Source organism: Oncorhynchus clarkii, chromosome 19, assembly GCF_045791955.1.
Source record: "Oncorhynchus clarkii lewisi isolate Uvic-CL-2024 chromosome 19, UVic_Ocla_1.0, whole genome shotgun sequence".
Lineage (NCBI taxonomy): Eukaryota > Metazoa > Chordata > Actinopteri > Salmoniformes > Salmonidae > Oncorhynchus > Oncorhynchus clarkii.
Window position 1 is genome coordinate 23,239,641 of NC_092165.1, and position 23,176 is coordinate 23,262,816.

The following is a 23,176-nucleotide window of genomic DNA, read 5'->3' on the forward strand; positions in this document are numbered from 1 at the left end:
CTCAACTATAAAATATATTTTGACTTGTTTAACACTTTTTTTTGGTTACTACATGATTCCATATGTGTTATTTCAAAGTTGGTTTGTCTTCTCTAATGTTCTACAATGTAGAAAATAGTCTTTTTTTTAATTAAGAAAAACTCTTGCATGAGTAGGTGCATCCAAACTTTTATGTCTGTTACTGCTCGACTAAAACAACAGCCTAACGCCAAACAATCGGCCAGTCGACTAATTAGGGTTAGCCCTACACTCCACAAACCTACAGGAACACCATAACCTGAAACATTGATTTTTAACTTAATGCAAGTTTGGCATGAAACATATTATAGGTTTGTTCATCTGTAGCACTAATTGAACTGTAACTTTATTTCACAGCAGTTATTGGAAACTGATGTGTTATTTCATTAGAAAAGCATTGCACGCCCTATAAACCACCTCACCCACACTTCACTTGGTATACATTGGTAACGATATGGAAAATGGTCTGTTGCTCCCATTTAAAAGGGTGGTTTTCCATCTTTAATGAGTCATTTTCTCACCTCCACCTCCTCTCTCCATCTTTCTCCATTCCTTGCTCCTTCCACCAGGCAATAAATGTTGTGGCATGGTCGCCCTGTGGGAAGTTCTTGGCTGCAGGGAGCATCGGAGGTTTGCTGACGGTCTGGGACGTGGAGAGCAAGCTGTGTGTGGAAAGGTATGAGACAGAATCACACTGAAACTCCTAGAAAGCAAAATTCGATTCGCTCAATTAATTTAATTTAATATTTCACACGGACTGACTGTGTTGTCCTTGCTTTGGTTGAAGCATTTGAGTGGAACTGTGCAGAGCTGGGTTCAATATAAGTTCAATAGTGTTTTTTATTTTTCAAATACTTGATTGGGTTTGACTGATCTTGCCTGGCACAATGGAATAGTCCCAATTAGAAATGCAAATTTGGGTTAATTTTGGTGCCCACTAACCGTTCAACAAACGGTTAACTTTTTCCAAACCGTAATATTACATCTATGCATGCATACAAGGAAAGGACATTTTTCATTAAGAGTTTAAAGCGGAACTGACAGTTACTTATACTAAACAAAAATAGAAACGCAACATGTAACGTGTTGGTCCCATGTCCCTGAAATGTTCAATTTTAGTGTACACATTTGTTTACAGTGCATTTGGAAAGTGTCCAGACCCCTTGATTTTTTTCCCCCCCACGTTTTGCTACTTTACAGCCTTATTCTAAAGTCGATAAAATAGTTTTTCCCCCTCATCAATCTACACACAAAACCCCATAATGACAAAGCAAAACAGGTTTTTAGACATTTTTGCAAAGGTATTAACTAAAAAAACATCACATTTACATAAATATTCAGACAATTTACTCAGTAATTTAAGCACCTTTGGCAGCAATTACAGCTTCAAGTCTTCTTGGGTATGACGCTGCAAGCTTGGCACACCTATATTTAGGGAGTTTCTCACATTCTTCTCTGCAGATCCTCTCAAGCTCTGTCAGGTTGGATGGGGAGAATTGCTGGACAGCTATTTTCAGGTCTCCCCAGAGATGTTTGATCGAGTTCTAGCTGGGACACTCAAGGACATTTAGAGACTTTTCCCGAAGCCACTCCTGCGTTGTCTTGGCTCTGTGCTTTGGGTTGTTGCCCTGTTGGAAAGTGAACCTTTGCCCCAGTCTGAGGTCCTGAGCGCTCTGGAGCAGCTTTTCATCAATAATCTCTCTCTACTTTGCTCCATTTGTCTTTCCCTTGATTCTGACTAGTCTCCCAGTCCCTGCTGCTGAAAAATATCCCCACAGCATGATGCTTCCATCACCATGCTTCACTGTAGGGATGGTGGCAGGTTTCTTCCATTCATGCCAAATAGTTTCATCTTGGTTTCATCAGACCAGAGAATCCTGTTTCTCGTGGGCTGAGAGTCTTTAGGCGCGTTTGGCAAACTCCAAGTGGGCTGTTGTGCCTTTTACTGAGGAGTGGCTTCCATGCCACTGTACCATAAATGCCTGATTGGTGGAGTTCTGCAGAGATGGTTGTCCTTATGGAAGGTTTTCCCTTCTCCACAGAGGAACTCTGGAGCTCTGTCAGTGTGACCATCAGGTTTTTGGTCACATTCCTGACCAAGGCCCTTAATATCGAGAAGCCGATTAAACAGCGTGATCTTTACACAGGTGCACCTTGTGCTGGGGACAATAAAAGGCCACTCTAAAATGTGCAGTTTTGTCACACAACACAATGCCACAGATGTCTCAGGTTTTGAGGGAGTGTGCAATTGACATGCTGACTGCAGGAATGTCCACCAGAGCTGTTGCCAGAGATTTGAATGTTAATTTCTCTTCCAACGTCATTTTAGAGAATTTGGCAGTACATCACAACCGCAGACCACATGTAATCACGCCAGCCCAGGACCTCCACATCTGGCTTCTTCACCTGCGGGATCGTCTGAGACCAGCTACCCGGACAGCTGATGAAACTGAGGAGAATTTCTGTCCGTAATAAAGCTTTTTTTGTGGGGAAAAACTCATTCTGATTGGCTGGGCCTGGCTCCCCAGTATGTGGTATAAATGAGTCAACAGTTGAGTCATCTACTTTATGAAATTACAGTCTGATGCGCTCCCATCTTTGAATTCAACTTCAATTGCGCTGCTTTCGTGTGTGCCGTTTACAGCGTGCAGCAGAGGGAAAGTGTACAGACAAATGCCACAGTTCAAGCTATGCTACTAAAATGTTGTAGTCTGGTTTTGGTTTTTTAAAGTGTGCAAATGAACAACCCCCCAAAAAAACTGTGACAAAACACCATGCAAAGAAGAAACATGTAGGCCTATTACAGCAACGTTTGCAGTAGCCTAGGCTGGCTGCTCAACTACAATACACTTTGAGCAGTGGAGGCTGCTGAGGGGAGAATTGCTCATAATAAAGCTGGAATGGAATGGTGTCGAAAACATGGTTTTCATGTGTTTGATACCATTCCATTAACTCCATTCTGTCCTTATGAGCCGTTCTCCCCTCAGCAGCCTTCACTGATTTTTTTTTTTGTGCACCATACAGCAATGCTGCATTCAACCGATCCGGTGATCCATGCAATGCAAAATATGTTTAAATGTTACAACAACCTATTTGTAGTTATAAAATTACTTTTTGATTATGGTAGAAGCATATTATACAGACCTGCAAATATTATCTGCTTTTGTTTTAATATGTTAATTATATATACAGTATCCTGTGGGCATTATAAAGGGCCATATGTTTTGTAATTAAACAATGGCCAGTTTGGGCTGTCATGTTTTTTCCTAGGCTATGTCTGGCTCACAAATTCATTGTGCTTTTTCTATATGGCCTGTGCGCTGATTTGAGTTTGACACACATGGGCTAGCATATCTATTTATGTAGCTATTTATTTAGCAAGCTAAAAAACACGGAAGTCTTGACGTTGGAGGAGTGGTTGAGTGACCTTTTCCCCTCCTATCGTTTTTCGGTGGCTACAGCTAGAGATGCAGTTGTCATTTAATTTTATTGCTAGCAAGAAATGTGACTCAATATGCTAGCTAGCTATGCTGAACTTGAACAACTGTTATCCACAGTTAGCATATCTCATAGTTGTCAATCAAATGTATTTGGCATCGATCAAATGGGTGGGCCGTCAAGTTGTCCAAACGGGCAATCTGCAGAAGACGAGCGGTCTACTATTCCCCATCGTTTATCAGTGCAATTCTGACGGCCAACTAGCCCGGAAAGTTTTGAAATGGTTTATCTAATGTTCTCTCCTGTTCACCGGTCTGCATAGACTCCGGTCCTGGACAAGATGTTTTATTTACTGCAATGTCTATTAATTGTCCAAACGCACGGCCACTTTCCCGATTTTTATATTGCTCTAGAATTTTCACAAATGCCTTGCTATATGTTATTCTCAGTCTATGAATTTATGGGAACATGAAAATGACCATCTATCTAAGTGCTCACTGTGATTCTTCCAGGGGGTAAATAACAACATATTTTAATAAGATTTCATGTTGCTAAAACTCTGGTCCACTTTAATAGACTTGCTATTGTTGCATGTTTCTATCATCTTACAGTCAAAAGGTTATAGCCAATTATTGAACATTCTCCTGTAATAAAGCAGCTATCGTTGCACAATGGGCAATGACTGGCCTTGTAAAAGCACGTTTCAATCCAGTACCAGCTTTTTGAAGAGGTGTTCTTGTGCTGTCTGACCGGTGATGGGCTATTCCACTCCTCAAACTAGGTTCTCTGTATGCTGTGCGCGTCTGATTAAATAAGATACATGACGACTAACAAAAATACACAAGTGCCAATTGAATTATGCAAATGATTTATAGACCGATAAGCATTATCGGTCAAATATATTTTCCTATTTAAAGGTTAACCGTTAACATCCCTAGTACCAATCGCTCTCCCACCCACACCACACCACACATCTGACACTCCAGGTAGAACTAAATCCGATGTTCAAGTATTTGAAAATTGAATCCACTGACATCGATTTTTTTTTTGTCCATTTGGTAGGCAGACGCATGAGAAGGGCTACACCGTGTGTGGACTAGCTTGGCATCCCTCGGGCGGTCAAATAGCCTACACCGACACAGAGGGCTGTCTTGGCGTGCTGGATGGGCTCTCCTCTTCATCCTCTTCTTCCTCCACTACGACTTCCTCCACTATGACCAAGGTGAGTCTCTGGTCTTACATGGAGCCTTCTCTATCCCACCCAAATGTGCCACTGTTAACTCACTTCTAACCAATATTGGGATCGGTACACTTTAACACTGTCTGTTTGTTTGCCGAATTGACCCCAAACATGGTCTTCTTGGACCAGTTCATGTTCTGCTCGATCTGCTTAGTCTACAGAGCTAGGGTCAACGTTGATGCTATTATTATTTGCCATGTTTCTTTGCTTCGTTCACCTCTATTTTAATAGAGATCTTGAGGTCCATTCCACGGTTCTATGTTATTTTTAAACCGTGATTGAACCAGGTTAGTAAGTCATTGAGAACAGGTTGTCTTTCCCAATAACATGCTGACTTTGGGAGTGAGGTTTATTCTACTCTAGCAGGCTCCAGCCAGCTACGATGACCTTTTCGACGACGATGACGACAGACCCATGGACGAGGGTATCAGCGAGGGCGCACGTTCACCCGCCAAGAACCCCGGGGACGAGGACGATGACGACGACCTCATACCTGCGACGGGGCGAGCACGGAACAGGAGTGCCTTCCTCGACGACGAGAACTCACTAGGTGAGAAAGCGATGTGCATCGTACATAGCTGATCAAAGTATCATAGCTGGCTCGTCTTCTATAACAGCAAGTCTTTGAGCTGATAAATACACCTCTGGGTTTCATTTAGATAAAGCCAAACACTGCAGTAAACCATGCATGGCTACAGTATTTCATTCATTAAATATTCTCTTCAGATATGTGGCCCTTTCCTTAGACGTTCTAACTCTGTCTTGCAAGGGGTTTGAGTCTTCATGAACTCCCAACTGGTGTGCTAATTCCAGTGCGGTGGAAGTGTCGACCCACTCTTCGCCTGTCTTGGAATACCTGATTGTCAAATGCCGACCCTTCTACTTCCCAAGGGAGTTTTCAGCTGTTATTGTGACTGCTGTATACATTCCACCTCGGGACAATAAAAATAACAAGCTGGCGCTTAACGAACTGTACAAGGCTATAAACAAGCAGGAAACCCTACACCCGGAGGCTACCTTTCTGGTTGCTGGCGATTTTTAATTTGATGCCCAACTTCCATCAACACATCTCCAATGCCACTAGGGGTGATAGTCCTAGACCACTGCTAGTCTACCCACAAGCAAGCATACAAGGCCCTCCCTCGTTCGCCATTTGGCAAATCGGATCATGACTCCGTACTCTTGCTTCCTGTTTACAAGCAGAAGCTGAAACAAAGTACCTACGATGGTCACCAGAATCAGAGGGTATGCTACAGGACTGCTTTGCTATGTTTCACCTCCATCACCGGCTTCATTCTAAATAATGCATCAGCAAAGTTGTACCCGCGGTGAGGGTTCGCGCCTTTCCCATTCAAAAGCACTAGATTAACACTGAGGTTGGCGCTAAACTAAAGGGCAGGGCTACCGCACACAGAGCACCCTGATGCTACGATCGTAGACAGGAATAAGTACAAGAAGGCCTGCTATGACCTCCACAGAGTCATCAAATTAGCAAAAGGACAATATAGGAATAAGGTGGAATCATATTACACAGGCTCCGACACCCACCGCATGTGGCAGGGGCTCCAGTCCATTACAGATTACAAAGGAAGACCCAACCGTGCTCTGCCCAATGATTTATTTGTATTTATTTATTTAACCTTTTATTTAACCCGGAAGGGCTCATTGAGCGTCCTGGCCAAGATGGGCAGCACCAAGTCATTACACAATTAGACGGACATGAAAAACTACAAGTAATCTAGTTAAAAACCTAGAAATCGCAGAAGTATAACAACATAAAACAGCAAATTAAAAACATTGACAGGTCAAGGAAACAGACTCAAAATCCTTTGTCAATGAGTTTAGGTCTTCAAGTTAAACTATTTTGTAAGACGTTTCAAGCCGATGGTGCAGAGTACATAAAGTCCTTTTACCAAATTAATTTAGGACGAGTACCCACCACATTAAAATGGTAGTAAACACAAAATGGCTTTGTAAATTAATGTATACCAGTGACTGAGCCTACGAGTGACTAGAGAAGGCCAGCCAACCCTGGTATACAAAGTGCAGTGGAGCGTAAGGATTTTACATTTTAAAATAATCTCAATGCGCCATGGTAAAGGGTGTCAATTGTTCTCAAACACTGAGCGAGTCTAGTCTAGTATAGGCATAAATGTAGCTGATACTAGCCTCCTGGCTTCAAAATGAAAAACAGGCCTTATTCCTAAAATAATATCCCTACTTCAGCTTAAATTTGTTTGTAATTTGTTGAATATGCAATTTAAAAGAGGCCGTCATCAATTTAAAATTTGAAGATATTTATGAGGTTACAGCCTCAATCTCATTGCCCTGACCGGTAGTAATAGGTGAAAGGTATTTTTCTTGCTTTAGAAGACACCATTTCGCTTTTTGAGGATAAGCTTCAATTGACACAAGGTATGTTGAACAGTACAAAAAGCAGTTTGCAAGTTCTGAAAAGCTTTTGTGAGAGACGAGGCACAACAATAAATAACAGTATCATCAGCATAAAAGGAAGGTTGCGTATTTTGCCAATTTGTCTAAATTATTTATATGAATAGTGAATAAGAGAGGACCAAGTACAAAGCCCAGGGGCTCAGCATTAGACAGACAATTTAACAGAGATAAGCCCATCAAATTGAGTGCACTATCAGACAGATAGTTAGCAAACCATGGAACTGCATGCTCAGAAAGACCTACGCTTGACAATCTGCCTCAGTATAGCATGATCAACTGTATCAAAAGCCTTAGAGAACAATAAAAAGTGAGACACAGTGCCTCTCTGTGGTGGTTAATTTCTTTACTATCAAATGAGGAGAGACAAACATATCACACAAGTCAGTCATATTTCAACTAAATCTTTATTCACTTATGAATAAGGGAGCTGGTCAATACAACACACACAAAGTGAATCGATTGAGTGATGGCAGGTCGACGAATCACCCTCAGATGATTCGTTAAGAGCCCCAAGACAAAGGTATTTTTATAGCAAAGATACACGACAAACAACAGATCTATGGAATGGGTCACAAGGTTAAAATTTGTATGAAAGATGCTTATAATTCAGACAGTATTTGTCTTGTCTCATTTTGTAGAAACCAGAGTCTGGCCCTGAGCCATCTCTCCCTGGTACCATATAGAACAGAAACATTAAAAACCTGTTATGGCAAGGCGTTCCCCAAGGGGAACTCACCCCCCATTCAGCTGAAAAGGTGGCGCTGGGAATTCAAAAATATTCTTTAGAAATATTTAACTTTCACACATTAACAAGTCCAATACAGCAAATGAAAGATAAACATATTGTTAATCTACCCATCATGTCTGATTTAAAAAATAAAATAAAAATGTTTTACAGCAAAAACACAACATATATTTATGTTAGACCACCACCAAATCAAAAGTGAAACACAGCCATTTTTTCCAGCCAAAGATAGTCACAAAAGCCGAATTAGAGATAAAATGAATCACTAACCTTTTGATAATCTTCCTCAGATGACACTCATATGACATGTTACACAATACATTTATGTTTTGTTCGATAATATGCATATTTATATCCACAAATCTCGGTTTACATTGACGCCATGTTCAGAAATGCCTCCAAAATATCCAGAGGAATTATAGATAACAGAAATACTCATCATAAACTTTGACGAAAGATACGTTCTACATATAATTAAAGATACACTGGTTCTTAATGCAACCGCTGTGTCAGATTTTTTTTAAACGTTATGAAAAAAGCCTACCATGCAATAATCTGAGACAGCGCTCAGACGTAAATATATTTCTCCGCCATGTTGGAGTCAAAAGAAATACGAAATTACATCATAAATATTCCCTTACATATTTGATGATCTTTCATCAGAATGCAGTGCACAGGAGTCCTAGTTCCACAATAAATCGTTGTTTTGTTCCATAATGTCCAATACTAGTGTCCAATTAGCTGCATTTGCTAGCTTTTTCAGCTCACGTGCCCAAAAGCTGACGCTGGTCCAGGAGAACTCGGACGAAAACTTCAAAAATATATATACCAGGTCTAATAAATTGGTCAAACTAAGTAGAGAATCAATCTTCAGGATGTTATTTTCATATATATCCAATAACGTTCCAACTGGATCATACGTTTTCATCTGCGGCCAAATGGAATGATGGTGACATGCGCCACAGGGAAATTGCATTCTGCCATGACAGTGACACATTCCCCTCCCATTTGGTCAAAGTTCACACCAGAGGCTCCATTCCACATTCTACTGAATGAGGACATCTAGTAGTGGAAGGCGTAGGAAGTGCTAACAGATCCATATCTTATTTGGAAGGGGAGGGGCGATGACGTCAAATTTGACCCACATTCAGAATTTCACTTCCTGTTTGGAAGATTGCCTGGCCTATGAGTTCTGTTATACTCACAGACATAATTCAAAAAGTTTTAGAAGCTTCAGAGTGTTTTCTATCCAATAGTAATAATACTATGCATATATTAGCAATCTAGGATAGAGTAGGATGCAGTTCACTCTGGGCACGCAATTCATCCAAAGTGAAAATACTGCCCCCTATCCCCAACGAGTTTTAACTCATGCTCTGGAATGTGGTATCACCCAAAGCCATCGTAAATCTCCGAGGTCCGCTTTCAGTTCACACAGACACAATAGAGTTATAAGAACCCTCTGTTGAAGCTGTTGAACAGCTTCTATTCCCAAGCAATATGACTGATAAATAGTTAACAAAATAGCTACACATACAGAGTTTACTTCGTATCTTCATTGACCTTTTATTTCAATATTTGCTCTCTATTCTCTTGTCTCTATTCACACTCACTGGTCCCTACACTTTCACACACACTGTCAATCCAACACACACACACAAACAGTCACTCCATTTGCTCACTCACACATAATATGCACATTTATACTGGCTCTACACTTTCGCACACCCGCTCACATGCAAGCTGCTGCTAATCTGTTTATTTTATATCCTGTTGCCTAGTCCCCTTAACCCTATACATATCTACCTCATCACTCCAGTATCACTGCACATGTAAATATGGTATTGGAACTGAATTTAAATATTTCCTGTATATAGTGCTCTTACTTACTTTATGTATTTCATATTTCTTATGTTTTTTTTTCTAGTAATACATTGTTATTTCATTGTTGGGTTTTGAGTTGGCAAGAAAGGCATATTCACTGTACTTGTGCATGTGACATTGAAACAATCCCATGAGGGCTTTGCCATAGAATTTAAAGGTGGAATCCGCATTAGTGGAAATGTTACCACTGTTCGCCCCAGCCCTTTTGTTATTGTTTTGTTGACAAAAAACGGAGTTGAGCAGCAGGGAAAAAATATTGCAGTACATATTCTCTTCTAATGCAGTGCAATGATGTCTTAGGGGGAAGGAAAATGTGTTTGTTGTTTGCATTAACTTATTTGTTGTTGTAATATCCTAAACGGACGTGGCAGTTTCACCATTAAGGATTCCAGCTTTAATTGTGGGAATGTCACTGAGAAACAATACATCACATCAATTTCACTAAAGTAGTCTTGAATCTTAATAACAAGTACATTAATTTCTCTTTCCTTGTCATCCTAATTCAAGACTGGGATCACTTAAACATTTGAGCATCACTGAGCTGTATTGCATGTGTTCCCATTTACCACAGACACAGGCTCGCTCAAACAGGGGCTGGATAAGTTTGTTGATGACGTGGGCAGCGCCATAGTGCCCCCCGCTGCCGTGGCTGCTCCCCTCCGGCCCGTCTATGACGGGCCAATGCCCACCCCACCACAGAAGGCTTTCCAGCCAGGCTCCACCCCGGCACACCTAATGCACCGCTTCATGGTGAGAGCCAGCCCACACAACTCAGACTTTACTCTTGCCTGAAAGGTTTATATTAATGATGTTCCAGGTTGTATTATTTTTAAAGTTGATGGTTTTGTATAAATATAGGAAATAATAAGTTTCATGAATTTTCTAGAGATGTACTTACATGCCCTATTAAAGGGACATTGCAATCCAAAAATCAACTTGTTTGTCAGATGGTTTCAGACCTCAAAAGTAGTCTAAGTGAGTTATCCACAAAGCCGTCTAACCCAGAGATAATATATTCTGTACTCCTTCTGTCAGATGTGGAACTCGGTGGGAATTGTGCGCGGCTACAATGACGACCAGGACAACGCCATTGATGTGGAGTTCCACGACACAGCCGTGCACCATGCAATGCACCTCACCAACTCCCTGGGCCACACCGTGGCAGACCTCTCCCAGGAGGCCGTGCTGCTTGCCTGCCCCGGCACCGACGAGCTCGCCAGGTAGACCACATATCTATAGGCCGCTACACACTTCAAACAGACAGATCATCTTTTTCACATGTATTTCCACATACTTTTGTATGGCTTTTAGAACGGACTGCATACAACATTCTGTTTGCGTGAAGTTTTTAATGTTTTTAACTGGGACATTTAGATATTAGCTATTCATGTTTCTGGGGATATTTTCCCACAAAAGCCTTGTCTGAGTTTTATTAGCCAAACTGGTTCTCGACCAACTTTGCATCTTGAAGGATTAAAAAGGGAAATCAATTTCGATATTCCCAAGTCTCTCGTGAAAGACCCCTTCGTATTGGCACCACAATCTAGCGAAGACACTGAAAGGGCAAGGTGTCTGGTAACATGACCGAATACAAACAGTGCAGCTATTCCCTCCGCAAGGCTATCAAACAAGCTAAGCGCCAGTACAGAGACAAAGTAGAATCTTAATTCAACGGCTCAGACACAAGAGGCATGTGGCAGGGTCTACAGTCAATCACGGACTACAGGAAGAAATCCAGCCCAGTCACGGACCAGGATGTCTTGCTCCCAGGCAGACTAAATAACTTTTTTGCCCGCTTTGAGGACAATACAGTGCCACTGACACGGCCTGCAACGAAAACATGCGGTCTCTCCTTCACTGCAGCCGAGGTGAGTAAGACATTTAAACGTGTTAACCCTCGCAAGGCTGCAGGCCCAGACGGCATCCCCAGCCGCGCCCTCAGAGCATGCGCAGACCAGCTGGCCGGTGTGTTTACGGACATATTCAATCAATCCCTATACCAGTCTGCTGTTCCCACATGCTTCAAGAGGGCCACCATTGTTCCTGTTCCCAAGAAAGCTAAGGTAACTGAGCTAAACGACTACCGCCCCGTAGCACTCACATCCGTAGCACTCACATGAAGTGCTTTGAGAGACTAGTCAAGGACCATATCACCTCCACCCTACCTGACACCCTAGACCCACTCCAATTTGCTTACCGCCCAAATAGGTCCACAGACGATGCAATCTCAACCACACTGCACACTGCCCTAACCCATCTGGACAAGAGGAATACCTATGTGAGAATGCTGTTCATCGACTACAGCTCGGCATTCAACACCATAGTACCCTCCAAGCTCGTCATCAAGCTCGAGACCCTGGGTCTCGACCCCGCCCTGTGCAACTGGGTACTGGACTTCCTGACGGGCCGCCCCCAGGTGGTGAGGGTAGGCAACAACATCTCCTCCCCGCTGATCCTCAACACTGGGGCCCCACAAGGGTGCGTTCTGAGCCCTCTCCTGTACTCCCTGTTCACCCACGACTGCGTGGCCACGCACGCCTCCAACTCAATCATCAAGTTTGTGGACGACACAACAGTGGTAGGCTTGATTACCAACAACGACGAGACGGCCTACAGGGAGGAGGTGAGGGCCCTCGGAGTGTGGTGTCAGGAAAATAACCTCACACTCAACGTCAACAAAACTAAGGAGATGATTGTGGACTTCAGGAAACAGCAGAGGGAACACCCCCCTATCCACATCGATGGAACAGTAGTGGAGAGGGTAGCAAGTTTTAAGTTCCTCGGCATACACATCACAGACAAACTGAATTGGTCCACTCACACAGACAGCATCGTGAAGAAGGCGCAGCAGCGCCTCTTCAACCTCAGGAGGCTGAAGAAATTCGGCTTGTCACCAAAAGCACTTACAAACTTCTACAGATGCACAATCGAGAGCATCCTGGCGGGCTGTATCACCGCCTGGTATGGCAACTGCACCGCCCTCAACCGTAAGGCTCTCCAGAGGGTAGTGAGGTCTGCACAACGCATCACCGGGGGCAAACTACCTGCCCTCCAGGACACCTACACCACCCGATGTCACAGGAAGGCCATAAAGATCATCAAGGACATCAACCACCCGAGCCACTGCCTGTTCACCCCGCTATCATCCAGAAGGCGAGGTCAGTACAGGTGCATCAAAGCTGGGACCGAGAGATTGAAAAACAGCTTCTATCTCAAGGCCATCAGACTGTTAAACAGCCACCACTAACACTGAGTGGCTGCTGCCAACACACTGACACTGACTCAACTCCAGCCACTTTAATAATGGGAATTGATGGGAAATGATGTAAATATATCACTAGCCACTTTAAACAATGCTACCCTATATAATGTTACTTACCCTACATTATTCATCTCATATGCATACGTATATACTGTACTCTATATCATCGACTGTATCCTTATGTAATACATGTATCACTAGCCACTTTAAACTATGCCACTTTGTTTACATACTCATCTCATTTGTACATACTGTACTCGATACCATCTACTGTATCTTGCCTATGCTGCTCTGTACCATCACTCATTCATATATCCTTATGTACATATTCTTTATCCCCTTACACTGTGTACAAGACAGTAGTTTTGGAATTGTTAGTTAGATTACTTGTTATTACTGCATTGTCGGAACTAGAAGCACAAGCATTTCGCTACACTCGCATTAACATCTGCTAACCATGTGTATGTGACAAATAAAATTTGATTTGATTTTGATTTGAAATTGATTACCCATTTTTTTTTCAAACGGAACCTAAGCCCCTTCACTGTATCTCTCTCTCCCCTCCCTTCTTCCCCTCCACAGTAAGCTCCAGTGCCTTCACTTCTCATCGTGGGACACCAACAAGGAGTGGATGGTGGATCTGCCCAAGGGGGAGGATGTGCAGGCCCTATGCCTGGGCCAGGGCTGGGCGGCGGCTGCCACCAGTGCCCTCATGCTGCGCCTCTTCTCCATCGGAGGGATGCAGAGGGAGCTGTTCAGCCTGCCCGGACCCGTGGTCTGCATTGCTGGGCATGGGGAGCAACTGCTCGTCGTCTACCACCGAGGTAGGACACGTGTGCATGTGTGCTGTCACACAGATTGACCTACACACATACTAATGCACAGAGAAAACAAGCATCAGATGCTAAACAGAGTCCCAATCCTCTTAGAAACATAACGGGTATGATGAGCAATATAGCTCTACTTCTGAGAAGGCGTATCTAACCGCTATTGTGTTTGTCTGTCCTCAGGCACAGGGTTTGACGGAGAACAGGCCCTAGGGGTCCAGCTGCTGCAGTTTGGACAGAAGAGGCGGCAGGTCATCCACGGGGAGCCCCTCCCCCTCTCCCGCAAATCTCACCTTTCATGGTTAGGCTTCACAGCCGAGGGTGAGTCAGGCCACACCTCCTCTCAAATGCTTGCTGCTGTTGGGCCGTGTTCAGTAGACACCAAACGGGAAACTCTTTGAAAAGTGATGTGCAAAAGATTGTAGAATGAAGTTGACGCTGTACATTGACCTAAGATCAGTTTGGCATTTTCCACACTGATGGTTAAGGTAAGGATTAGGGCTTAATATTTTCCCAGAAGTCTACATATTTTCCTTCCCGAGAAAATTACAACAATATCCCGGTATTCCTGTTCAAACCAGAAATGCTTTTAAAAGCAAATAATACCAGCAAAGAAAATCGGACATAATTACACCACTGTAAATGGAGAAATATGGACAGGAATCTGGTTTATGGTTTCTTGTTGTATTTGTCACAATTTAATCAACTCAAAGTTCTGTCAAAGTCAACACACAATTTGTTGACGTAGCCTAGTTTAAATGTAGACCTACAATATTATGAGGTTATTAGCCTACAGCCTATTGAAAATTACATTTGTTTTAGCTTACCTTTGGCTGAAAGAAGTCAGGCCTTTTCTCTCCCCTTGCACCTGGCTATCAGGGGGAATTCGGAAGGTTGTGGCTGTTTTTACTTTACTGCTTATTGTGGTGACTTTGTCATGGGGAACATATCCGATTCTCCGCTAAACAAACCGACAAGCAAATAGGCCTAGTAGCGGAGATATAGCACCATGGATAGCACCGCGGTTGATCAAGTCCCGGGGAATCTGGTGAGTCAAGCCTGTGCCCTCCTTTTTATTATTTTCCCATGATGTTTCAAATGTCTATTTCCTCAAGCGTGTCTGTGGACACAATGTACCAGCCTTTTTGTTAACAGCGAGTAGCTGCAGCTTACATTTTGAGCCTCTGCCAGTTCCACAAAGATAGTTTGGAGATTTGTGAATGGGACATGGAGATTGCCTACAGTAACTGTGTTGAAAGCACGCGTGTAGCCTATATGATGGTCAGCAATGCAGTTTATAGAAGTCATGCAAGTAAGTTTTCTATTAGGGACTTTACGTTGGGTCGGCAAAATATGGTAGGTGGCTGACGTTGTGATGACTGGTCTAAAGTAGGCTTTGAATATAGCCAGAATGTATATGTCTGGTTCATGCATGCAGCTATTCACACATGCATATTTTGTATTTTTGCGTCTGTTTTTTAATGATTGGTAGGCTACTTCGGTTTTATAGAGGATCATCAAATTAATATGAGCAGCCACTCATCAACCACTTTTTGAGGAGCATGCTCTCGCTGTGCGAAAGGTGACGTTTTGCCCAAACTCTGTATGCCATGGGCTCTCCAACCCTGAACCAACAGCATGGCCTAGGGCTAAATGTTCTCTCCCAGAGTCATGGATAGACATTTTGGAACGTAGCATAAGGTAACCAGTCCATCCAGTATGCATAATAATACAGTCGACAATCAAAGGCTATACCAATTATCTATCATAGACATCATAAATCAGTTTAGTTTAGTTTTTCTACCATGCATAATATGCGGTAGTCTATGTGCTGTATAACAGCTCAACCATAATTTTAATTCAGATAATTTTTTCGGGCTTGGGCTCATAAGCCTATGTGTATGCATACTGTAAGCTCTAATATGCATATGGGTGTTTTGAATTAATCATCACCTTAGAAAGCTGTCCATTTCATTGTGTTAGGCTTTGAAACATCTACAATGACCATGTTCTACACTCCGTTTCAACCTGCTGTTGAACTGAGTCGTTTGCAAGTTGGGTATTACCAAAGACGAAGCATGTCCATGACTCATGACTGCCGGTGTACCGCTAATACGATCACCGCAACAGCCCTAGGCACAGATCTAGGATCAGCCTGCTCTCCCCAGATCCTTACCTTAACCATCAGTGGGGAAAATGCCAAACTGATCAGTGTACAGAGCCATCTTCATTCTAACAATCTCTTGCACATCACTTATTCATCACTTGTTTTCCAGGAACCCCATGCTTCATTGACTCTGAGGGTGTGGTGCGCCTGCTAAACCGCTCCTTGGGAAACATGTGGACACCTGTGTGTAACACCAGGGATAACTGCAAGGGCAAGTCAGACCACTACTGGGTGGTGGGAGTGCATGAGAACCCCCAGCAGCTCAGGTAAAGTGGGTTTTCTCTTTGCATATTTGAGCTGTTCTTGCTATAATATGGAATTGGTCTTTTACCAAATAGGGGTATCTTCTGTATACCACCCCTACCTTGTGACAGCACAACTGATTGGCTCAAAGGCATTAATAAGGAAATAAATTCCACAAATAAACTTTTAACAAGACACACCTGTTAATTGAAATGCATTCCAGGTGACTACCTCATGCAGCTGGTAGAGACAATGCCAAGAGTGCAAAGCTGTCATCAAGGCAAAGGGTGGCTACTTTGAAGAATATAATATATATTTTGATTTGTTTAGCACATTTTTAGTTACTACGTGATCCCATATGTGTTTTATAGTTTTGATGTCTTCACTATTATTCTACAATGTAGAAAATAATACAAATAAAGAAAAACCCTTGAATGAGTAGGTGTGTCCAAACTTGACTAGTACTGTACGTGTGCCAGGGGCAGCGGCTTAGACTGGTAGACCACCCTAGGCCACGTTGTTTTCTTTTCTACCTGGTAGCTAATTAATCAATGTATGTCACTGATTGCCCTGATGAGATGGAGAGAGAATGAAAAACAGCAGGACTCTGGCCCTTAAAGACCCGGTAATAGAAAATGAAGAGGTTGTGTAAATTCTATAATTAATCCATCTCTTCATCTTCTTTCCTCCAGGTGTATCCCATGTAAAGGGTCCCGGTACCCCCCCACGTTGCCCAGGCCTGCTGTGGCCGTCCTTCCATTCAAGCTGCCCCTCTGTCAGACCACCACAGAGAAGGGCCAGATGGAGGTCAGTAAAGGCTAAGGGCCCGATGGAGGTCAGTAAAGGCTAAGGGCCCGATGGAGGTCAGTAAAGGCTAAGGGCCCGATGGAGGTCAGTAAAGGCTAAGGGCCCGATGGATGTCAGTAAGGCCAACATATACAGTCCATGCTATGCTATGCTATTCTAGTCAGCTCAGCCTTTGGAGAGACACTGCCTACCTAGAGTTGATAGTTGATCTATTGTGTTGCTTGAACTACCATTGCAGCTATTTAGAACCTGCAAATAGCCTTTAAACAGAAATGTCCTTGAATATCTCTTTGATATATGACCCTGTATACATACACATGTGGGTAACAAAATAAAGGAAATGCCAACGTAGTGTCTTATTGGGTGTTGGGCCACCAGAACTAGTTCAATGCGCCTTAGTATAGATTCTACAAGTGTCTGGAACTCTATTGGAGGGATGCGACACCATTCTTACTTGTGAAATTCCATCATTTTGTGTGTTGTTGATGGTGGTGGAAAACGCTGTCTCAGGCGCCACTCCAGAATCTCCCATAAGTGTTCTATTGGATTGAGATCTGGTTACTGAGATGGTCAAGGCATATTGTTTACATTGTTTTCGTGCTCATCAAACCATTCCTTACCCAGTGGATGGGGGCTTTGTCATCCTGGAAGAGACCACTCCAATCAGGATAAAAATGATTCACCATAGGTTGAAGTTGATCACTCAGAATGTGTATTTATTGGTGTTTACCTTGCCCTCTTAAGCGGTTGAGTGGACCTAAACCATGCCAGGGAAATGCAACCCACACCATAAGAGCTGCCAGAACCTTCATTTACTCAAGTGTTTCCTTTATTTTGGTAGGTACCTGTACATAGCCCCACTCACTGTCTCTGTCCCTCTCTCTCCTTCCAGGAGCAGTACTGGCGCTCGGTGCTCCTCCACAACCACTACGGCTTCCTGTCGTCCAGTGGCTATGAGATTGACGAGGAAGGCCAGAGCCAAGCCCAGAAAGAACAGCAGGAGCTGCTCATGAAGATGTTTGCCGTGAGTACAGTAGCAGCAACTCATGGGTCCACCGAGCCTGGAAACCCTCCTTAGATCCATAGCCTAGTTTGGGATTAGAATTTGGAATTGTTTACATTGGATATCTCATTAACCTTTCCAGAGCAACAGAATTTACATTTATTTTGTTGGGACTTTGGGGGGTTTGGTTCAGCACAAAATTACAGGCATATTCACAGGAAAGGATTATTGAAAATACTTTTCCTCAGCATTGGGTCCTCACATCAAAATAAGTCCTACACACAGGCGTGATGTGAGGCAAAGGTTCCAAATTAAAACCAACATTTTGGAATGCATACCAAATGAATGTGTTACCTTAGTTAATACAGTAATTTAACCAAGGTATTTTACTATGATTAGTTATCCATACATTGGGTGTTTCAATCTGCAGCTGTCGTGTAAGCTGGAGAGGGAGTTCCGCTCCGTGGAGCTGGCCGAGCTGATGACCCAGAACGTAGTGACCCTGGCCATCCGCTACGCCTCGCGGTCCCGCCGCATGGCCCTGGCCCAGCGCCTCAGCGATCTGGCCCTGGAGAAGGCCAATCAGCTGCAGGGGGAGGAGCCCCAGGAGGAAGAGGAGGAGCCACTCCAGTACACCAGACGGAACACTGGGTAAGTACATTTGTGTTTGTTTGTTATTGTATGTTTGAAAACATACATACCATATGTTGGTGGTTGTCACATAATGAAAATGACAAAATAACATGGTTGATAGAAGAAGTGATCATAAATCAAAATAATTTTTGGTTTTAAGATGATGTTGGGATGTGTTGGTTGAAACTGGCTTAGCAGTGTGTGAGGGTTGGTATCCTTGTTTGAAAATAGGAACCAATACATTTAAGTGTGTACCTGGGCATGACCAACTGGTCATGTTCAGTAGGGCAAACTGTAGCAAAACGGAAAATTACCATCTGTTCTTACTGGGGAAATTCGTATAGAAACTCAGTTTCACTTTGTTTAAAAATGTTTTCTCCCAACTGAACACTGCCCTAATAATTTGCATGAAGCACCAAAAATCTGTTCTGAGACTAACTTGAATGAGTTGAGATCAAATTCTGTGTAGATAATTCCTTATGTTGGGATTCATGATAATATCTGTTTGTTATTCCAGGTACAGCCAGAGCAGCAGTGAGATGGGTGCAGATCGCCAACACAGCAGCCACAGACAAGCACAGGAGGAAGAGGTGGATGAAGAGCAGGGTCAGGAAGAACATATGGACGAAGGGGATGTAGCAGAGAGCAAAAGACAAGGTAAGTCGAGGGAATCCCTCTCCATTTCCTCTCCCACCCCTCCCATCTCCCGCATGTCAAAACAATCAACATCCTTCACAGTTTCTTCCATTTGCAGACCTGCCAACCTGCACGCATTTTGTGTACCATGCATGCAATTTGAGGTCAAAGTACACGGTACGAAAAACTACCTAAAAATACGCAAAGAATAGGCTTCTAGTTGACACATTGTGGTTTTTGACTCAACTGTCTGAAGTTGGAGCTGAGCCAATCAGAGGACAAAAAATCTCTAGCTCCCGCTCACCCCACGTAGTCGTAGTACTGTTTTCCTCCATCAAGCTGGTTTGCAGTGCACCACTTTGTCCGTTAACAACACTGATGTGAGGAAAATGGAGAACAAATTGTTTGCCAAATACATTTTCCAAAATTGTATGTGTTAAGCACAACCACTATTTCCTAGTTGTCTCCTTAGCTAAGGCATAGTTACGACGGTAGTTAGGTACAGCGTTTGGTCAACTATAACCAAGCAAGAACACTTTCTTGCATGTACATGCTTAGAGCTAGTCGCGAGCGCATTGATAGGAAACATTTGAGGTGGATGCCTGGATGGAAACAGACATGGCGAAGAGAGTTGTCCCGCTAATACAGTCCTTCACAGAAGGTTATGTTAGACTGTTAAAGATTAGGCAGAGTGCATCGGATGAGGACTCTATTGCATTGACAGGCACGAGTGATAAAAGACGTTGCCGTGTGTGCACATTTGGTCATGTTCTTTGCTAGTTAGTAAGTTATTATGTCAAGTTTCCGGTCAGCGATGGGGGAGTGATTGCTTGCTACAAGAGCAGAAAACGTGTAGGCATACATTTCTAGACCTCTTTGAAAAGTGAGTCAGGTAAAGAGCTTCTTTAAAAGGGGCAGTGTTGTATTTTGAGACGGGCTTGAATAAGCTAAGAAGCCAATCGGCAGAGGGTACCATACATTTTTGTCTGATTCTTTGTAATAATAATGGTATGGGAATAAAAAAATGTGGTTTCTTGCATCAAACAATACAACATTTTCAGTCACCTCTTGTCTGAAGGACAAGTGACTAAACAGGTTATATCAGGGCTGCATTCCTGCGGATGCCTGTGAGACCTGCGGGTCCCAACAGGGATCATTGCGGTGCGGTCTGCATTTTTCTTGCTGCAGGTGGGAACGGGCAGTCACACAGACACCTTTCAGATTAAAATATTTTAACTGTCCTGCACATTATTTGGAAACGGTCATCTTTCTGCTTTGTTCGCGTCAGGCCACCTATTGTATTAAAAGCACATCTTTTTCGCATTATTCACACACACACTCAGAAATCTGCTGCTTCAAATTCAGTATCCCACCTCTCCTCTCCTAGTTAGCACCTTTCCAAGGAAATTAACTTATATATGATTAAACTATAGTTTTTTACAGTGTCTTTAAATAAATATTGATAATGGAAAGAAGTGGAGGCCGCTCAACCACCGTATAATCAAAAAATGAGAGGAAAGGAAAAGGCACAACACGCACACAGGCTACCATGGTGAGCGAGCATTGCAGCCTTTCATTTATAAAACATATTTAAAAAATGATTGATTACCCGTTTACTTGTCTCTGCATGCAAATTGTCCTCCTAAAAGGTAGGCTATTTCCTATATGTAGCTCAAGAGAAAGTGCAAGTGTTCGCTTTCATCATTCTTGCTGCTTCAAGTTCAGTTGCCACACGTGTGAGATCAGGTGTACTTGTGGTCTCAATTAAATAGAGTAGGCTATAGCCTATGCGTGTGTGGAGAAGCACAGGGCAGTATTATTTCTAAGGAAATATTCTTCCTAGATATGATTTAGGCTATAGTTTACTACATGGTCTAGAAATAAATATTGATCACCCATATTGGTCTTGTCTGAATATTATTATAATAAAAATGTTTAACCCTTATTTTACCAGGTAAGTTGACTGAGAACACATTCTCATTTGCAGCAATGACCCGGGGGATAGTTACATGAGAGATGAGGGTGGATGAATGAGCCAATTCGAAACTTAAAGGTAGGCTCTAAAACGTAGCTCAGGAGAAAGTGTAAGTCTCTCCAACTCTGCTCTCTTTAAACTACATCTAGCATATTGGCTGATATAGCCCAGGAATACCGATAGCCTAATATAATGGGCCATATGAGAATCTCTGGTAATTGAACCTATTTCTTAGGTTATTATTACGCATTTTGAGTTGCGTCACATATGTGTTTAATGCGGTATGAAAAGCTGCGCTTGCGGGTGGAATGAGGAAATCGGTCCATCGCAGACCTCTACCCTGCAGTATCAAGCCCTGCATAATGTTTTCAGAAGTCTCATGGAATGTAGACCTACATTGAACACCACATATTGGCTGCTATTGTAGGCAGTATCTTGGCTATAATAGCTATTTTATTAGCTATTTGTTTTTGGACTAAGGATTACACACGTGTACATTTTAAACATATATTTCTAGTTAGCTACTGAAGAGCAGCCAATTACCAAGTACCCACAACAGTCTATAGCCTACCATTTCTACTGAGTCAGTGTTCGGCCAACAGCATTATTAGGCAAAAAAAAATGTGCATTTGTTAGATTTTTTATTTATTTATTTTATTTAACCAGGAAGGGCTCATTGAGATTTGAAATCTCTTTTTCAAGAGCGTCCTAGCCAAGATAGGCAGCACCAAGTCATTACAAAATTACAGACAAACAACATTTAAATCTACAAGTAATCTAATAAAAAACAGAATTCACAAGAGTATAACAAAATCAAAGAACAGCAAATTAAAAACATTGAAAAGTCAGGGAATCAGTCTCAAGATCATTCATCAGTGATTTAAAAATACCAATCGGGTTCTCCCAGTTTAAAAGTATTTTGCAAGGCGCACCAAGATGATGGCGCAGAGTACATAAAAGCCCTTTTACCAAATTCAGTTCAGACATTTGGAACAGCTAGCAGGATAAAGTCCAGCGAACGAAGAGTACCCACCACATTTCTGAACAATAAAAATGCCCAAATAAAAAGGTAGTAAACCCAAAATGGCTTTGTAAATAAAAGTATACCAGTGACTGAGCCTACTAGTGACTAGAGAAGGCCAGCCAACCCTGGTATACAAAGTGCAGTGGTGCGTAAGGATTTTGCAGTTTAAAATAAATCTCAAAGCGCCATGGTAAAGGGTGTCAATTGTTCTCAAACACTGAGCGAAAGCATTCATATATAAAATATCCCCTTAGTCTAGTAAAGGCAGAAATGAGGTTACAGTCTCAATCTCATTGCCCTGACAGGTAGTAATAGGTGAAATGTTCAGAGGTCTATTTCTTGATTTAGAAAACACCATTAGTTTAGTTTTGTCAGTATTGAGGATAAGCTTCAATTGACATAAGGTATAGCAGTCTGCAAGTTCTGGAAAGCTTTTGTAAAGGATGAGGCACAACAGTAAATAACAGTATCATCAGCATAAAAATGAGCAGTGTGGGTGTCGCACATGTTCTGTCATGGGGTCCAGTGGTGCCGCACTGAAGTGGTAGTCAAAAAAATGTCAAGGTTCGTAGGTCTACATTGCGTTTTTAAACACAATTTAAGGCAGTAAACTTCAGGCTTGTTTACATAGAGTTTATGTGCATTGTTGTATAAAAATGACTTGTCTTTACCCTGTAGGTCTAAATCCCTTCGCTAAAGGGACTGCTGCATCACCTGAGAAACTTTCTCCCAAACCTGGTGAGCACACGCATTCATGGAATGCCATTCAGTTCTCCTGGATACACTAGTCAATGGTCCACTGCCATCCTTATGAATCTAA

The 23,176-nt window shown here is 42.5% G+C and overlaps 1 protein-coding gene across 2 annotated transcripts in view; it reads left to right on the forward strand.

Annotated features, from left to right (window-relative positions):
• LOC139374940 (WD repeat and HMG-box DNA binding protein 1) overlaps nucleotides 1-23,176 on the forward strand; it is a 43,558-nt gene that overhangs the window by 15,022 nt on the left and 5,360 nt on the right. For both annotated transcript variants that reach the window (XM_071116198.1, XM_071116199.1), the window contains exons 9-21: nucleotides 588-694; nucleotides 4,519-4,678; nucleotides 5,060-5,246; nucleotides 10,351-10,529; nucleotides 10,815-10,999; nucleotides 13,624-13,865; nucleotides 14,052-14,189; nucleotides 16,145-16,301; nucleotides 16,971-17,085; nucleotides 17,978-18,109; nucleotides 18,519-18,739; nucleotides 19,239-19,378; nucleotides 23,035-23,094. In XM_071116198.1, coding sequence (XP_070972299.1) covers nucleotides 588-694; nucleotides 4,519-4,678; nucleotides 5,060-5,246; nucleotides 10,351-10,529; nucleotides 10,815-10,999; nucleotides 13,624-13,865; nucleotides 14,052-14,189; nucleotides 16,145-16,301; nucleotides 16,971-17,085; nucleotides 17,978-18,109; nucleotides 18,519-18,739; nucleotides 19,239-19,378; nucleotides 23,035-23,094 — 2,023 coding nt within the window. The remainder of the gene's footprint in view (nucleotides 1-587; nucleotides 695-4,518; nucleotides 4,679-5,059; nucleotides 5,247-10,350; nucleotides 10,530-10,814; nucleotides 11,000-13,623; nucleotides 13,866-14,051; nucleotides 14,190-16,144; nucleotides 16,302-16,970; nucleotides 17,086-17,977; nucleotides 18,110-18,518; nucleotides 18,740-19,238; nucleotides 19,379-23,034; nucleotides 23,095-23,176) is intronic.